Source organism: Silene latifolia, chromosome 11 (assembly GCF_048544455.1).
Source record: "Silene latifolia isolate original U9 population chromosome 11, ASM4854445v1, whole genome shotgun sequence".
Taxonomy (NCBI): domain Eukaryota; kingdom Viridiplantae; phylum Streptophyta; class Magnoliopsida; order Caryophyllales; family Caryophyllaceae; genus Silene; species Silene latifolia.
The window spans coordinates 154,340,965-154,358,389 of record NC_133536.1 but is presented as its reverse complement, the minus strand read 5'-3'; the positions used below and the strand labels follow the sequence as shown (position 1 = coordinate 154,358,389).

Below are 17,425 nucleotides of genomic sequence, written 5' to 3'. Positions count from 1 at the left end.
TGATTGTAGGAGAGCATTCAACTTATTGAAGAAAAGCCTTGTATCGGTCCCAATCATTCAAGCACCAAGGTGGGATAGGCCATTTGAAATCATGACAGATGCAAGTTATTTTGCTATTGGGGCCGTGTTGGGCCAAAAAGAAGACAAAGCTTCTTATGTCATTCAATATGCTTCCTCCCAACGATGCCCAAAAGAATTACACTACAAACGAGAAGGAATTCTTGGCGGTGGTATATGCTCTTGAGAAGTTTCGGTCATACTTATTAGGAGTCAAAGTGATTGTCTACATCGACCACAAGGCCATCACTAAATTTGGGAGCAAGAAAGACAACAAACCGAGGCTTATGCGGTGGGTTCTCCTATTTAGTGAATTCGACATAGAAATAAGGAAGAAGAAAGGGTTGGCTGTAACACCCCCATACTTCAAGTGCTTTACCAGGACCACCTAAAGCATGGAAATGCTACCATCTCGATTACCCGAGGCAGTGTATATCAAATAGACAATAACGAAACATACTTTATTAAATATATTTAAAGCGATACAAGTCCAAAACCACAACTCTCAAATTGAAATACAACTGTTCCAAAAAGCTAACTCAAATACTGTAAATAAATGTTTTAAGACACAGCGTAAGACTTCTAGACATCTCATGGCAACTCGACCCAGCTATCCCATGCCCATCATCTCATACCTGATCAATAACTACTCACCATCTCCGAATGGATCACGACAATTTTCAAAACATTTAAACCGGGGTCAGTTACTGTTTTCATAAAACCATACAACAGAAAACAATACAACATTCATCCAATCTCCATCATAACTCTACACACCTGACTACACACTAAAGTGTATAGTCCTGCCAGAATACTCATCACAACAAGTATTCCACACCGCCAGTGGGGGACCGCACCCGTTCCCACCTAAGCCCCGCTCATCTCATCCGAGCGATAACCCATGTTCCTAAATGTGCACATCCCCTCTGTGGCGGGTTCCACAGAGGGAGAATAGGGCGTGAAGCCACTCCCGCAAGTGACTCCACTCAGCCGAGGATGCACCTCGCAAACACAAACTAGCAATCACAACCAACCACATTATACAACAATAATTACCAATTACCGAATCCAATATGATATAAATCAACAACAATTATCAACTAACAACAATACAATGTAAACAATAACCGAGTAGGGAAACCCTACTTGGTAAAAGCAACCATAAGACTGTCACAGCAGCTAATCAGTAATGTTCCTCTACGAATCCTCCTCCTATAACATATATTCACATAATTAACGCTTAATCGACACAATACACCCAAAATCCCCAAATCTACCTAATTAGGGTTTTAACCAAACTCAACAAAACATTAAAAAATTATTCAAGAATCTTACCCTTGACGCGACGAACTCAACGATGTAAAGAACAAGATAATTCGATGATCCTAGCCCTTGGGATTTGCTAACAACTCGAAGAATGAGAACAATCTAACTCTTTTTTTCTCTTGAAAGGTTTTAGAAAAGTGAAAAGTGATTAAGAAAGATGACGGAAACCTTTGATACTAATCACGCGTTATTAACAAAACCTGGCTAAAATAACCCGTAAGACTCACTTACTCGATCGAGTAAGTGACTTACTCGATCGAGTTCCTCTTATTCGATCGAGTGTCACACGTACTCGATCGAGTACCCAACAGGCAGACTATTGTTTTGCGTAAAAACATATTTACTCGACAGAGTAAGCTCCACTCGATAGAGTACCCATAGACATAGAAACCCGTAGTATAACAGTCTTTCCTCCTTAAAAAGAACTTCGTCCCCGAAGTTCAACCTATACTCAAAACAAACATACTAACTCGACTAGGACACAACAACACAACTAAGAAATCAAAACGAAACCCCAACCTATAAAACATGAACTCTAAACACCAACTCCACCAACTATGCCTACCTCCACAACATGACTCGCGATATCGTATCCACCACATTATAGGCTGTCGACACTAACTCCATACACTTCCAAATACCATCCACCAACGTCGCTAGCTTCATCTCACTACATATTATCCACTAGAAAATCCAATATTAAGACACTCATACACATCAAACGGAATGTTACATTCTACCACCCTTAAAAGGAACTTCGTCCTCGAAGTTTACTCTCACTCATAACATCATCATCCAACTGTCAACACTATCGAACTCATAAACATCCTCACCCAACTGTCAACACTATCGAAGTATTCTCACACTCCTAGACATCACACTACTACAAGCACGACCATGACCTTTTAACAATATCAATCACAATACAAATCCATTCTTTATGCTACACCAACACTCTACTTCCAATTATACTACAATATGTACAACCATCAAACTCTCTTTGTCGCATCCTACTCCTCTTAAGATAAATGTTACGTCCTCGTAACTCACTAATACTTGATCCTTAGCTATATCTTCTCATTATTCTCATCACCACCACATGTCAAAGATAACCGCCTATAGCCTCAACACCTATAACCATTCCTATTTCCAAGGCTCTCTTACTTAAATAGTTCTCAAACCTCAATTCATTCGGCACACCACCCAACCTATACCACAAAATCCTTAGCATAACCAATACTCCAATTCTTCCACATTACTGTAAAATGACATACTCCTCTATACAAAGCACCTATCTCCAAAAGTTTAACTCACGATCCACACTTATTACCCACCCTGACACTAGATCCTCAAGTTCCTTTCTTTCATTACCGCAAAACGCATTCATAACCTAACATGATAATAATTCCCAACACCCTATGTTCACTGTCTCTATAAAAGATTATGAACTACCTACAGCTTCCAGATCAGTACAACACATGTTTCACAAATCACTTGCCATTACTATGTCAACCAATGTCTCCTCTAAAAGAACATCACAAGTACTCCAACGACCTCTCGCAACTGTGTCCCATCAACAGGATATCACTATACCATGAAAACAACGGAAATATATACAACTCTCTTCCATATCATACTCTACCCTCACTCCCAAGCTGAAACTAGCAAGAAACATCAATAAACAAAACAACAGTCTATATGTCCAAACGAAACTCACAAGAAATAGCAGTAAACAAACCAACAATCTATATAACTGGTATAGTCTTTCAAAAACATACTCACCCACCTACTCCACCACAACCGATGACGGCATCGCAACACCGCCACCAACAGCCGCACCGCAACGCGAAATTACCCGCATCACAACACGACGTACCGTGCCTGGATCACCACCCGAGGCACAACAACCATATAACCAGTGACTCATATAACTTCCTGGACAAGAAAACTTACTCAAAACCGCTTTACTAGATCACAACACAACATATCATACGGAATAAACAGATACTAACCTTATGAATATCACCCATAACATTACACGAAATAAACATATATCATGAATACACATACAAGTATAACTAGCCATGCCAAATCTCCCAAACTATCACTTTTGATTATCATTCCATTAGGTTACTGTACCCAACATATATTACAGGACATTTAGATGACAACTTTATAACTATCACACCATACCACTTCTCATGAGGTCAGAACCTCACACAAACATTTATACACATGATAGACCCGTAATCACATCCAACTAGTCAATCCTGATCATGTAAAATAATGCATAAAGAAGCAAAAGAACACCTTTGAATTAAACATAATATGCGACGAAGTCAAAAGATAAGCATATAACCTAAAACAGGGGTCACTAGATCGAGTGCAGCCTACTCGATCGAGTAGCTGAAGGTCAGAAGCACGTATAAGAAATTACCAGGGCTACTCGATCGAGTAAGGGTTACTCGATCGAGTAACAAGAGGTGCACTCGATCGTGTAAGGGCCACTCGATCGAGTACCCTACGCAGTTCTCAGCACTGTCCAATTTTCGTAAAGCGGTCATATCTCACTCGTTTCTTGGTCATTTTGGGCGTGTGACCTATCGTTAGAATCATAAAAGAACATCACCTCCAATAGGAATCACATCAAAATCATATGTACATCTCAAGTTATAACAGTTTAAAGACCACTTTGCTGTAATCGGACAACATAACTATTTGATTTTTACTTCCAAACAACTTAAACAACAACAAAGTAAGCAAAACAACTCAATACTCATAAAACCAGTATCCCTAACCACATATTACTATCTACAAAAGCCAAGCAACAACATCCATCATGCACTACCCACATGCTTTTATTCTATAACCTTTCGTAAAACAAAATATACTTGTTCATTACAATTCTTATTCCCATGTGACTAATACAACAATATTACAAATCCACTTTGTCACCTAAACATATTCTTAATCACAAAATTCATATTCTCATGCAATTGCCACTCCATCTTTTCCAATCAATTCATCCACTTCAACCACATTCTTCATCTAACAAGTGAATATGATACAACAGTAGACAAGCATATAAACTTATTATATAACTTTACGCAAACAAAATATACGTATACGACACAAAATTCATATTCACATGTTACTATTATGCCACATTATAAATCATCCTTCCTGCAACTTCATTATTCATCACATATTATCATATATAAACTACTTCCTTTTTCCACCACATCATTCATGCTTCTCATATACTTTTCCAACAATTCCAAACAACATATCATCCATCATATACATTAGAACATTAGTAAACACATAACGATCCCCATGACACCCCATAGTGACCGGTTTAAAGTTGTAGGGCGAGTTCGTGACTTTAGGACGTTTCCCAAGTCTTTGCATTAGCTCCTAACAACTACTACCCGGATTCATTTTACTTTGACTCCCTAGATTCATTGGGTTCATTAGTTACAGGTTCCAAAATCGTCGCTCTGATGCCACTTTGTAACACTCCCATACTTCGAGTGCCTTTCTAGGACCACCTAAAGTATAGGAATGCTACCATCTAGGTTACCCGAGGCAATGTATATCAAATAGAGAATAATGAAATATACTTTATGAAATATATTTAAAGCGATACAAGTCCAAAACCACAACTCTCAAATTAAAATACAACTGTTCCAAAAAGCTAACTCAAATACTGTAAATAAATGTTTAAGACACAGAGGAAGACTTCTAGATATCTTGCGGCAACTCGACCCAGCTATCCCATGTGCATCATCTCATACATGCTCAATAACTGCTCACCATCCCCGAATGGATCACCACAGTTTTCAAAACATTTAAACCGGAGTCAGTTACTGTTTACATAAAACCATACAACAGAAAAAATTACAACATTCATCCAATCTCCATCATAACTCCATACATCTGACTACACACTAAAGTGTTAGTGTGTAGTCCTGCCAGAATACTCATCACAAAAAGTATTCCATACCGCCAGTGGGGGACCGCAGCCTATTCCAGCTAAGCCCCGCTCATCTCATCTGAGCGATAACCCATGTTCCTATATGTGTACATCCCCTCTGTGGCAGGTTCCACAGAGGGCGAATCAATGGCGTGAAACCACTCCCGCAAGTGACTCCACTCAGCCGAGGACGTACCTCGCAAATCACAGACTAGCAATCACAACCAACCACATTATACAACAATAATTACCAATTACCGAATCCAATATGATATAAATCAACAACAATGATCAACTATCAACAAGACGATGTAAACAATAATCGAGTAGGGAAACCCTACCTGGTAAAAGCAACCACAAGACCGTCACAGCAGCTAATTAGTAATGTTCCTCTACGAATCCTCCTCCTATAACATATATTCACATAGTTAACGCCTAATCAACACATTACACCTAAAACCCCCAAATCTACCCAATTAGGGTTTTAACCAAACTTAACAAAACATTATAAAAATTATACAAGAATCTTACCCTTGACGCGACGAACTCAACGGTGTAAAGAACAAGACAATCCGACGATCCTAGCCCTTGGGATTTGCTAACAATGCGAAGAATGAGAACAACATAACTCTTTTTTTCTTTTGAAAGGTTTTTGAAAAGTGAAAAGTGATTAAGAAAGATGACGGAAACCTTTTATACTAATCACGCGTTATTAACAAAACCCGGCTAAAATAACCCATAGTACTCGACTGAGTAAGTGACTTACTCGATCGAGTTCCCCTTACTCGATCGAGTGTCACACGTACTTGATCGAGTACCCAACATGAAGACTACTGTTTTGCGTAAAAACATACTTACTCGACAGAGTAAGCCCCACTCGATAGAGTACCCATAGACATAGAAGACCGTAGTATTAAATTGGCAAATGTTGTGGCCGATCACCTTAGTCGGTTTCATCTTGAGGATCAACAAATGTAAAGAATGGGGGTAGTTGATGGAAGTTTGCCTCATGAGTCCCTTTATGCATTAAGAATGATAGAACCATAGTATGCCAACTTGGTGAATTACATGGTGACTAAGAAGTTCCCTACTTCTTTGTCATCAAGTCAAAGGAACAAGATTAAAGCCGATGCCCGGTTTTACATATGGGATGATCTATATCTATGAAAAATTTGTCAAGACCAAGTTATCCGCCGATGTGTGCCGGATGTGGAGTTACCACCTATTCTCAAACATTGCCATGAATATGCTTGCGGAGGTCACTTTGGACCCCAAAGGACGGCTAGGAAAATTCTTAGAAGCGGGTTCTATTGGCCAAACATTTTCAAAGACGCCCACATCTTCACAAAGACTTTTGACAAGTGCCAACGGGTTGGGAACTTATCAAGGAGGAATGAAATGCCTCAACAACCTATGCTCTACTTTAAGATCTTTGATGTGTGGGGGATAGACTTTATGGGGCCACTCCCCAAATCGGATGGCTATCTCTACATTCTATTGGCGGTGGACTATGTCTCGCAATGGGTTGAGGCCATACCAACCCGGAATGATGATGCAAGAACTGTTTCAAGTTTTGTTTAAAGCCACATTTTCTCAACGTTTGGTTATCCAAGGGCATTGATAAGTGACCGAGGGACTCACTTTTACAACCGAATTATGGAGGGATTACTCAAGAAGTACGGGGTCGTACATAAAGTCTCTACCGCTTACCACCCCTAAACAAATGGGCAAGCGGAGGTGTCTAATTGGGAGATCAAGGGTATCTTAGAGAAGACGGTGAACCCCGATAGAAAAGATTGGAGCCAAAGGTTGAACGACGCTCTTTGGGCGTATCGCACCGCTTACAAGACTCCGATTGGTAGGTCCCCGTACCGGCTTATCTATGGTAAGGCATGCCACCTCCCCTTAGAGGTAGAGCATAAGGCCTATTGGGCCATCAAGTCTTTCAATCAAAGCCTAGATGATGTGGGCCTCCATAGGAAGCTTCAACTTCAAGAAACTGAGGAAATCCATCTTGACACCTACGATAATGCCGCCATATACAAAGAGAAAGCAAGAATATGGCATGACCGGATGATAAGTCGTAGGGAGTTCAAGGAAGATATCAAAGTTCTTGTCTTCCAAAATAGGCTCAAATTGTTCTCCAGAAAGCTAAGATCAAGATGGTTTAGACCATACATTGTGAGGAAGGTCTATTCTCATGGAGCGGTTGAGATTGAAAACCCAAGTATGGGGAAGATGATAAAAGTAAATGGACAATGTCTCAAGGCTTATCATGAGGGAATGGAACCACAAATGGTGGAAGAAGTAACTTTGGAAGATCCCATCTATCAAGCATGATGAAATAAAGCACTAAGTCGAGCCATCGACGTTAAAAATACGGCAACCTTTGTAAATACACTCTCCTTAGCGTAAAATTTACCGCTTTCATAGATATAAATTACATTCATGTCACTTAAATTCATGTCATTTCATTCCTTGTTAAAAAAAATTGTCTGCATCAAATTCTTGAAGTTACTAATGCTCTTGTGGAAGATTGATAGAAGAGACTTGCATGGGAAAAAGTGATGAAAAAGGGGGATACGGAATTTGTGGACTACGAAGAACAACTCAAGTGTGGGGGATGAACAAATTATCTAAAGAAAATGAGCATGCATATCAAAGCAAAGAAGCAACCGGCAGTCAAGGACGCAGCCTGCGTCAAACAACGCAGCTTGCATCGTCCTATGCAGGCCTGCGTCACCCAACGCAGACTGCATCGCTCACGGGTTTGTTCTATTTTGTGCTCTTAATCAAACACCCCCAACCCTTATCCTTCATAATTCCGGAAATCACCATTGTAATCCCCATCAAAACCCCATCTCCAACCACCCCAAACTTCATCAATCTCTACAAATCATCACATTTAATCACCCTCCCTTTGCACAAATCCTTCAATATTGTGACTACCACCACCAAACACCTCCTATACAACCATTTTGACAGATTTTTCCCAACTCCATCAAGAACCCTAACTCAAGAATCGTCAAAATCAAAGCTTCAACCGGGATTTTAAGGTTCTAGACGGGTTTTGCAAGGATATTCAACAACGTTTAGCAAGTTTTGTGTGGAACCGGGAAGGTATAATCATACTCTCCCCTCTTAGTTTTTACATACTTGTTTAAGTCAAAATTAAGAGTTTTAGAGCTCCTTTTTTCATTTTCATTGTTGTTGTTGAGATTATATCATTGTTGTGGCAAAAACTTTTCTGGGTGAGGTAGAGGAAATCATCAAACACAAATTTATAAGTAGTTGCAAAATAGCGGACACCAAGTATTTGTTGATTTGCCTCATTGAGTGAAAAATTATTTTGAGTGGTATTTGCTTTGTTTTTGTCTTGCAAGAAAGTGTAGGATGGCCCCAAAGATCACAAGGTTGTTTAGTGGAAAGGGTAAATCAAAGAAGAGAGCGGTTGAGGCATCCAATTCGGATGTTGAGGAACTATTTATGGGACATGAGGGCATGACCGTCGCTCAATTAAAAATATGGAACAAATGCTTTGCCACAAAACCACAAAATGTTGTCACCAGCAAATTTATATGCCCGGCCACGATGAAAAAGCTTGGCCTCTATGACACTACCTTCTCTTTGCTTGCTAAGGTGGGACTAGAGGCCTATCTTCATGAGGATACGTGGGACACAACTTACCGATCTTACACCTACGAGTTCCTAACCAGATTGACCAAACTTGATATGGATGAAGATGGAGAGCGTTCATATAAGTTTAGAATCCACCAAAAATGGTACGAGTGCACCCTCTCACAAGTGAGGGAGATCCTAAAAATAACCAAAAATTCCGAGCCAATCATGTCAAGAAAATGAACCGCCGAGGAATTTTGGAATGCACTCACCGATAAAACCTCTACCACCAAAGATGATAAACTTTCCGCCCTAACAAACCCACCCCTCCGCATAATTGCCCGTTTTCTTATCACCCTTTTCACGGCCGTTGGAGAGCCAACTAAGGTTAGTGAAGCGGTGAAGCTTTATTTGTGGACCATGCTCCCCGTGGGAGTAGGCATTCCGAATTGGGCCAAATTGTTCATGGATGCATGCTTGCCTCACAAATTGAAGCAATCGGGTGGGAATATTCATTGTGGTGGATTTGTGACCTTCGTTGTCCGGCATTTCCATGGGCAAATCCCCGAAAGTAAAGTCGTCAACGAAGCTAGGGGAATTTGTTATTACAACGAATTACCCTTCAAGAATGCAACATGTTTCACATTCTTTCAACGTTGCCACTTTCGGGTCATTGGTTGGGTAATAATGGTTTGTCTTATCTTCGATTGCCTCCTCTTATGCCTCTTCCTAGAGGACCCACGGCTTACCATTTATATTGCCGCCGAGTCCCGATATTGAAAGAGAGCAACAAGAAGGGCCAAGGAGGAGTGTGTCTAGAAGAAGTGAAGTAAGACCAAGAAGGGAGAGGGAGAGTGAGAGACAAGAGGAAGAGAGGGAGATAGAAAGAATTGAGGAGCCTAATTTCCAACACCCGGGTGTGCACTCCACTTTTGTACACGACACTCCTTGCATGAAGCCGGAGGTTCTACCACTCAAACCTTGGAACCTTGGCAACATTAAATGTTCAAGTACTTTGAAGACACCCGGGGGACTTTACAAGCTATTAGTGGGAGGGTTGAGCGCTCACACACTTGGCAACAACAACATGGGCTAAGGTTGGAGAGCTTAGAACAATGGAATAATACTTTTGATGATCATAAGCGGTAGGGAGATGAAGCCAAATTGGCTCAAATGAGAATGCTTGAAGGAATTGCAAAACGACAAGAGGAATCCTATGCTTGGCAACAACAACAAGCCAAGAAATGGGAAGCTAATCAAGCCTTGTGGAAGGCTCAAAATGAATAGAGATAGCAAGTGAGCCACCAATTTGGGGTGCAAAATGAAAGGCACCACCAATACATTGAGAACTCCTACCAAGATGCCCAAACACAAGAAGATTCCTTTGGCCTCATCTGAGGCCTCTTTGGCATGACACTCCACCACAATGATCCCAACTACCAAGTACAACCCACCATTAATGAGCAAGAAGTTGATGAAGGCTATAAGAGGTCAAGAAGAGTAAGAGGAGCAAGGGAGAGAAGAAGAAGGAACCAAGGGATATATGAGCAAGGAGAAGGTGATGTGACCATAATTAGAGCATATTTAGTCCCGGAATTAGCCTTGTTCCCATGCTGTTTAGTGCATATTTGGGTCATTTATTGTCTTTAGTTCTTTGTTTTGCATATTCTTTGAGGTTTTGATCCCTTGGTAGGAAAAGAGGGCAAACCTTGCATTTTCATGGCAAAATGAGACTAAATTGATTGAATTCAATGACCAAGCATCAAGTAGAGACAAGATTAGAAGGCCTTTGTATATACTATAGTAGATGGGCAATGATGAGAAAAGATCCTTGCATCCCCGAGGAAATCCCCAAGGATCTTATGAAGAAAAAGGAAGAAAAGAAGAAGAAACAAGACTGCCCAACAATCCGTGCGTCTTCCCCTGAAGACGCCCGTCCACCACCACAACCCATGCGTCTTCTTCAGCAAGACGCCCGGGCAAAAGCTCCTGAAGACGCCCGTCTTCCTCCACAAGACGCCCGGGCAGAAACCACCAAATCCGCCCGTCCCGTGCAAAAGACGCCCGGATTCCCAGGCAGTCCCATTTCGTCTTCTTCAAGCTTCAAGGAAGGATGCACATCTTTTTCTAGAGACCGGAGTCTCCCTAGAGACCGGAGTCTCCCAAAAAAGACCGGCGTTTCCTCAACAAGGGACTTAATCGTCATTTAAGCCCTTATTTAACCCTAATTCATGCACCTAATCCCCACTATAAATACCTCATTAGTCTAATTAGAAGAGCATTTTCTTCTTAGCAATCCTTAGAGTAGTTAATATCAATCAAATCTCTCTTTAATCTTGTAATCAACATTTAATCAAGTTTTATACAAGTTTTATTTCCTTAATCTCTCTCTTGTTCATCCTTTATTTTGGGTAATTGAAGATTATTTGGGTTATTATTGGGAGATTGACAACCTTCCAATCAAGCATCAAGTACTTCTTTTATTCTTTGCGTTATTATTGGAATCATTAGTAGGTATAATTCTCTTAATCCCTTTTTAATTATTGGTAATTACTTTCATTTATTCATCATGTTTCACTTTGTTGGTATGATTGACAACCTTGCTAGCATGTTCAACATGATAATGAGTGAGTAGTTTCCTTAGCTAGGGTTAATGGGTAATTAGGGCAAACCAACATGGGGAATGATTCATGCTTAAATTAATATGCTTTCATAGTTTATTTGCTTGCTTGTTGTGATCTCAACTTATGCACATGTTATGTTTGATGAAATGTGAGTCTATGAATCCTTGCATTTTTTACCCATCACCTATCTTTTCAATGAGACTTGTAAGACATAAACCAACTCGAGTTTCATTAGACCATGCATATTGTTGAGTAGGGAAGATTAAGTCGACTTGTAGGTGTTGTACAATCTAATCGATTCGGCTCCGGGACCCAAACTTTCCTAGGATTGTAAGATATAAACCAACTCGATCCATCACAACAATAATTGCTTGCTTATAACTTGAGAATATGTTTGTATGATCAATTCCCATGAATCCCCTATGACCCCATGAAACCCTAGTGCTTTTTATCAATTGTTTACATCCCTTTTAATTCATCTTGCTTGTTTACTTTCATTGCTATTTAGTTTAGTGACCTTCTACTTCAAACCCCAATTGTGACACCCTTAAGACACCACTAGTTACAATAGAAATCTCATCTCAATTCTCGTCCCTTGGGATCCGACCTTTACTTGCCTCTTTACTAATTGTAGAGTTGTTGGTGAAGTTATAAATTGTGTTTTGGTCTAGGTGCTCCTAACGACAAGTAACCGAAAAATATAGTCCGACCAGAAGGCTCGGGTCCCTTCAACAATTAAGCTTGAGAAGGTAATGGTACTCCTCCACATTGAGGACAATGTGTGGTCTAAGTGTGGGGGAGTGAGATGTATGTAATATATGTATATACTTAGTCTTTGATGCATTAAAAAAACGAAAATCCCGGCTAGGTGAAAACCCACAAGGGTGGGCGCCTAAGGCAATATTGGGAAGGTGGCCGAGGACAAAATGAAAACCCTAAAGGGCATTCCGGGTAAAATGAAAAATAGAGTTGTGAGCCACCATGAGAGGAAAGGAAAGCTAAGGTGAAAACCCGAAAGGGCACCTTAGGCAAAATGAGGGATTTTCAATAAAAAAAATTGAAAAATTGAGAAAATGTAACACAAAAAAGATGGAGGGATAAGAAGGGAGTGATAAAGAAGGTCTTGGAAGGAGGCTAGATTAGGATTTAATTTATTTTTGAGTCACAAAAACTTATTCTAAATTGGTGGATTTTGCTTTGACTACTTGTGTTGTTAATTCTTGTAGGTGTGTGGCCAACCAAGTAGCATGATCATAATTTGCTTGGAGTGATAAGGGGGCGATATAAGTGGAGTAATGTGATGAGTTATGAGTTGTCTAGGCCACTTTGATACCACCTTAGGATAAGGTGAGAGTGGTCATCTCGTGTTGGTGATATAAGAAGGGTGGAGTTGGAATGAGTCGGAGTTGGTGGTGTGTTGTGTCTTTGTATGAGGGAGATATAAGGAGGGGGAGTGAGTGAAGAGCGAGTGTCAAAAACTTTGAGTCTATATTTTCATTTAAATGGTTGATTATGTATGAGGGAGACATAAGTTGGATGTGGAAAGGGAAGAGTGATCATTCACCCCTATACTCGCCTTTAGACTTGCCCAAATGCCTTCCTTGAGTTTTACTCGGGATGATCAAAAGTCTAAGTGTGGGGGAGTTTGATAGAGTCAAAAGTGTCGAGTCAATAAGGCCTTCTTAGGCCTAGTTTGGTTTAATTTAAGGGTCTTTTGTCGGAGTAATTGAACTAGTCTTCCCGTCCCATTGGTGGTTGTGTTTAATGTATTTTAATGCATGGTTGGAGCATGGTTTTGAAGAGAACTCGGAAGCCCAAGCAAGTGCCTCTAACCACGTCCCTAAAGCAAGCAATCAAGTGAGGACAATCTCTCCACGAGCTAGCAATAGAGCTGTCACCCCTTAGTGAACAAAGCATGGAGGCCAAATGATGAAAGAAGCATTAAAGAAGAAGCAATTTTGGAGCGGAGATCAGCCTTGGACGCAACCTGCATCTGTTGACGCAGGCCTGCGATGGATGACGCCGCCCACGTCTTCCTCGGCCTTTAAGAGTTTATAATCCGTCTTAAGCCATTCCGTGGAAGCCCAAAGCATGTTTAACCTAGCAGGGAGTACAACCATATATATAGTTCATGTTTTGAAGACCTAGATCATCATCTCATTATTGAATAATCTCAAAAACTTGTATGAAAGAAAGACTTAGTATTTTAGTGATAATTGTAATCTTTGGTTGGATTTTGATGTCAATCTTTCCATTAACCTTGGAATCATCTATGGTTATGGGAGGCTAGACCTTTAGCTTAGTGTAATTTGGAATTCTCTACTTCCTTTAAGTTTTGTAAGAACTCCTTAATCTTTCTTCAATAAGTATTTCATTCCCTTTTGTTTACTTGTTTATGTTTGATGTTTGTGTGTTGGGAGTAGCTAACCTTGCATATTATTCATTTAACTATTGCAATTTCTAATTTTGTTTTCACATCTCTAGAAATATATGAAGCAAACTTGTATTGTTATGAAGTTGTTGTAAAGTTTGTAATTTTGTGAGTAAGGTTTGAAAGTTAGTCTTGGGTTAGTTGTTTTAAACTCTCACAAGTTAATCCTAGCTCTTTCATTTGGCTTTGTTCTTAATGCTCTTATGTGTTACCCTTTGTGTGGTTTTCATTTGGGAAAATACATGAGTAGAATTGTTTTCTTCTAGCTTAGAAAGGAAATTCTTACCATCTTATGAAAGTAGTATTGGGTAGTTATTGAAGAAAGAAAAGGGGTGTCTTTGTGGATTAAGGAGTAGTGTTTGACCAAGTTACACCAAGTTCTCCCTAATATTGAATCTTTGCATATCAAGTGTTTGTTGATTTGTCTCTTAGAAAAGTTCACATCTTTAGCTTTGTTATGTTATTTCTCAACCAAATTTCCTCTTTTATGTCAATCTATTGTTGTTCATTATGAATATCCATTGTTTGTGATTAGCTTAAGGATTTATTGTGAAACACAGCCTTTAGAAAAAACTCTTTGAGAAACACTACCTTTAATAACAAAATTTGTAAAACACAACCTTTAAAAACCAAAAAGTTGAAAACACTACTTTTGGCCGGATTCCGTCAGCTTAACTTATTTCCGTTGTCATAATAGCTCGCATGTGCCATGTTTATTTGACTTTTTTATGTTTTTTATATTTTCCCCCAATTAATCCCCCTATTTCTTAGTTACCCCCAGCAAAAGCCCTCTTCCTTTTTATCTCACTGTCATCCAGTTCACCACTTTCCTGCCTCAATTTTTAATTTCTAAATAGCCCCCTTTTTTTTCACAATGTTCAGTGACAGTTTAAAATCTTTGTCAACATCGCTTCTCAAATGTCGTTGTGGAATCCATGCCGCCTTAAAACTTTCATGATGGAAAAAAAATCAAGGAAAAAGGTTTCTAACATGTAAAACTTTGGGATTGTTTAATGTGATTTCAGATTTAAAATTAAGTGAAATAAAATGGAAGGAAGAGTTTGGACATCACACATTCACACGTGATAAAGTAATTGGTTTTTTTTTGTGCACTTACAGCGTAATTAATGGCGAGTCATCGTCGGATTTTTATTAATTTGGTCAAACTCCGGCCTAAAAGTAGTGTTTTGCAACTTTTTTGTTTTTAAAGATTGTTTTACAAACTTTTTCTTTAAGGTAGTGTTTCGCAAAGAGTTTTTTTTGTAAAGATTGTGTTTGACAAAAAATCCTTAGCTTAACTTAATTTATTGAGTCTAAATTATCATTAGTGTCTTAATTAGTTTACCATTCAAGTTTTAGTTATTAGTCCTTCTCTTGGGATCGTCCCTTACTTGCACTATATTGCTTTATCAATTAGAGTAATCTAGAGTATAGTTTGGCTTATAAATTGATAATTTGGTAGTTAATTCTAGCATTTACGACACCTAGTAATATCTCTATCAATGGTGTTACATAGTGGGTTGTTATTAATTTTTATTTTATTATTAATTACACCTATTAATTGGAGTTTATTCTCTTTTTACACCCTATATGTATGTATACCGTATACATGTATGCTATACGGTGGAGTCATAAGGATTTGACACGTCAGCTTATGTTGATTTATTGGCTTTTGCTTTAATATATTTAACTAGTTTTGATGCCTGTGAAATTCACGGGACGTCGTTGGCTTTTTTTTTTAGTATATTTTCCATTTAGCTATTTTTAGTTTGTTGAGTGGCTGTTTTAAGGGAAATTAGTTATGTTATTGGTATATGCAAATTTCTTCTTGTTTTTGTATCAGGAAGCCTTTATTTTGATTACAGAATAGTAAATTTAGCATTAGTACATATAGTGGATCCAATAATTAGAAGATACCGCAATTAAATGAAAGGAAACTATTGTTTAGGGGTTTAGCTAGAAAAATAAGTGGCAACTCTAGACGGAGGCAATACATTCTTATTGCCGTTATTTCAATTGTGGTTTTTTTCCTACTCATTATAGTATCCATCGACTCTTTAAGTGGTGTTGTTACATGAAGTTGTTGTCTCCGATGCTTTTGGCCGCTTTCTGTGTGTGTTTCACTCCGCCCGATCGGTCTCTTGTTTTGTTACTTTTGTCCCGCAAGTTTAATTATATAACTGTTAAACCATGCTTCTTACTTAATCTTATGTTAATGTGAATGACACTGATGTGACCATAATTGGCGCATATTTAGCCCCCGAATTACCATTGTTTTCATGCTTTTTAGTGCCTACTTGGGTCATTTCTTATCTTTAGTTCTTTGTTTTGCATATTCTTTGAGATTTTGATCCCTTGGTAGGAAAGGAGTAAGAATCTTGCATTTTCATGGCAAAACAAGGCTAAATTGATCATATTCAATGACCAAGCATCAAGGAGAGACAAGACTAGAAGGCCTTTGTACATAGCATAAGTAGAAGAGCATTGTTGAGAAAAGGATCCTTGAGTCCCCAAGGAAATCCCCAAGGAATTCATGAAGAAAAGGGAAGAAAAGAAGAAGAAAAGATGCTGACAAACAATCCGAACGGATTGCACACAATCCGTCCGTCCAAGCCCAATCCGAGCGTCCCGCAAAGGAATCCGCTCGGATTCCCCTTGCGATCCGCGTCTTGCCCAAAGATCCGCTCGGATTCCTCACCAGATCCGCCGTCCCGACTCCCATCCGCACGGATTGCAAAGACAAAGACGTTTTCATTCTTCTAGCAACGATAAGAGAAGCCCTTCTCTCGGAGAATCCCGGAGTCTCCTTGCTCAACTTAAAAAGTGTAATTACTAGTTTAGCCCTTAGTTAACCCTAATGCATCCTCCCTAATTTTCACTATAAATACCCCATTAGTCTAATTAGAGGAGCATGTTCTTCTTATCAATAATTAGTGTAGTTAATATTAATCAAATCTCTCTTCAATATTGTAATCAAATATTAATCAAGTTTTAATCCAAGTTTTAGTTCTTTAATCTCTCTCTTGTTCTTACTTTATTTTGGGTAATCGAAGATTATTTGGGTTATTATTGGGAGATTGACAACCTCTCAATCTAGGATTCAAGTACTTCTATTATTCTTGCTTTATTATTGGAATCATTAGTAGGTATAATCTCTTAATCCTTTTTAATTATTGCTAATTACTTTCATTTATTCATCATGTTTCATTATGTTAGTATGATTGACAACCTTTCTAGCATGATCAATATGATAATGAGTGAGTAGTCTCTTAGCTAGGGTTTAATGGGTGATTAGGGGAAACCAACATGGGGAATGATTCATGCTTAAATTAATATGCTTTCATATCTTATTTGCTTGCTTGTTTTGATCTTAATACATGCACATGTTATATT

General features: G+C 39.0%; 1 protein-coding gene across 2 annotated transcripts in view; it reads right to left on the bottom strand.

The window, feature by feature from the left end:
* The window catches only part of LOC141611978 (uncharacterized), a 29,887-nt gene that overhangs the window by 8,815 nt on the left and 3,647 nt on the right, over window positions 1-17,425 (bottom strand). For both annotated transcript variants that reach the window (XM_074430662.1, XM_074430663.1), the window contains one exon: window positions 5,701-5,766. In XM_074430662.1, coding sequence (XP_074286763.1) covers window positions 5,701-5,766 — 66 coding nt within the window. The remainder of the gene's footprint in view (window positions 1-5,700; window positions 5,767-17,425) is intronic.